Here is a 2,083-nt window from a genome sequence, read left to right as displayed (position 1 = left end):
CAGCAGGAAAGATTTTTGAGGAGAAAAGAGGCCTTTGTATGGTCCCTAGTTGCCCTATGTAGGTAACTGCATCTTGTTTATACATGAGTATGTTCATACCCAGGCAGAAACCTTCTCCCACCCCAGAGAAAACCCACAAAACATACATACAAGTAAACCATGCAGGTAGAAATGAGCCATATCCTATAAGATATATGTTTAAATCCTTTTTCATTAGGATCAGTTAATTTTGAAAAAAAACACCATAAAACTTAGACAGCATTTCCAAAAACCAATTCCTGTTGTTTGATTACTTTCTGTACAGCTTCGTTGTTCACCAGCAGACAAAAAGGCTAGTTGGCTTAGTGACTGATTACTACTCCTAATTTAAGATAACTTTTCTTATAATGTTTTTCTCTTTTCATTATAGAAGTTAATATAAGTTTATAGCTCCAAATTTAAAAAGTAAAGAATTAAAATTATTTGTTATATACATTTTCTAATAGAGATGTTGACATTTAGTTTTTTTACATTTCCTCTTTTTCCTACATATATTTAATATACATATATCTAACCCCCCTCCTATTAATGTACTTTTTTTTATGCCTTGCACAATTTTTATAATTTTAAATGACCAGATTACATTTTATCAGAGATTTAACTTTATTGGTTCAGTTCACTTAGTGGACCTTTAATTGTCAGGTTTTTAGAATGATGTGATGCACACATTAGGCATAACTTTCCCAAATGTAACTATTTTTAAAGAATATCTTCCTAAAAGTGACATTCTGATCACGTTGACATTTTGATCGTGCTGATCAAAAGGCATGAATATTTTTATGCCTTTTAATATATAATACTGTGAATTTGCCTCCTAAAAGTTTTGTGTGATAATAATATTTTTAAAAGAAGGAGATAGCAGAATTTAGATCCCGTGAAATTTTGTTCCTGCATAAGAAGAGGATCTATTTGGCTATTGTAAAATATTTAACTTCCTTTGAGTGCCTAGGAGGGGATTTCTTATTTGATATGTGGACAGAGGAATTAGTTGATAGAGGTAATGCACATACTACATTAAGTATGATGTAGAAAGTAAAATTTACTATTAGTGATTCATTTGGGAGAAAACTGGCTTTTGAGAGATAATGAATTAATATTCTCTGAAGGGTCATTTAATGCTAGTGATCAAGGTGGAACTCTCAGATATGCATTAGAAACTTTACTTATTTGTCTGATTTATTTTTATATTTTATTTTTTAGACCCAGCTCCGAATTGATTCTTTCTTTAGAGTAGCTCAGCAAGAGAAACAAGATGCTAAGGCTATTAAGAGCCAGAGACTTAACAGGGCTGTGACGTGTATGCTGAGAAAAGAAAGAGAAGAAGCAGTTTCGGTTGCCATGGAGAAAGAATTTGAGTTCCCTGATAAGGTAAAAGGTAAGGCCCAGAAGAGAAGCATCGCAAATAAATGGAAAGAGTCGTCAAGTCTGAAAAGAACAAGGCTTTCGGATGCTAACCGAGAGAGTAACTGTGGTGGGTTTTTGGGGGAAGACTATATCTCACAGTCATCTGATGCATCCTCAAATGAGGCTGCAGAGTGTTTACCTTTAATGAATGTGCAGCAGGGAAAAGCAGCCGGAGAGGCAAACATCAGCTCTTCAGATTTGCAGAACACAGTGAGACCCGATCCTGTAAGGGACGAAGGTGCCACTACAAGCAGCTCTAGTGAAGATGATGGAGAGAAAACAAAACCAGTCCTGGTGACTGCCAGGTCTGTGTTTGGGAAGAAAAAGAGGAAACTGGGACGCACAAGAAGGAGAAAGAAAAACCTAGTTTAAACGTGTATTCTCTATAATTGGATACAACTTAACATTCATTGTGAGGGAATAATAAAAGTAAATGTATCTGCACAGTCTTTGTATTTTAAAAATATGGATGCTTGCCCTAGATGGTTTGGCTCAATGGATAGAGCATCCGCCCAGGGATTGAAGGGTACCGGATTCAACTTTAGTCAAGGACATATACCTTGGTTGCAGGCTCAATCCCTGACCCCAGGTGGGGGTGCGTGTGGGAGGCAACCAGTTGATGTGACAGCATTGTTTCTCT

At 36.1% G+C, this 2,083-nt stretch overlaps 1 protein-coding gene across 4 annotated transcripts in view; it reads left to right on the top strand.

Moving 5' to 3' along the window:
- Positions 1-1,887, top strand: part of ERCC5 (excision repair cross-complementation group 5) — a 29,394-nt gene extending 27,507 nt beyond the window's left edge. For all 4 annotated transcript variants that reach the window (XM_015559204.1, XM_006752918.2, XM_015559205.1 and 1 more), the window contains one exon: positions 1,240-1,887. In XM_015559204.1, coding sequence (XP_015414690.1) covers positions 1,240-1,815 — 576 coding nt within the window. In that variant the 3' untranslated portion in view covers positions 1,816-1,887. The remainder of the gene's footprint in view (positions 1-1,239) is intronic.
- Positions 1,888-2,083: the final 196 nt, after the last annotated feature.

Source organism: Myotis davidii, unplaced genomic scaffold (assembly GCF_000327345.1).
Source record: "Myotis davidii unplaced genomic scaffold, ASM32734v1 scaffold450, whole genome shotgun sequence".
Classification (NCBI taxonomy): Eukaryota; Metazoa; Chordata; class Mammalia; order Chiroptera; family Vespertilionidae; genus Myotis; species Myotis davidii.
This window is presented reverse-complemented; position numbering and strand designations above follow the sequence as displayed.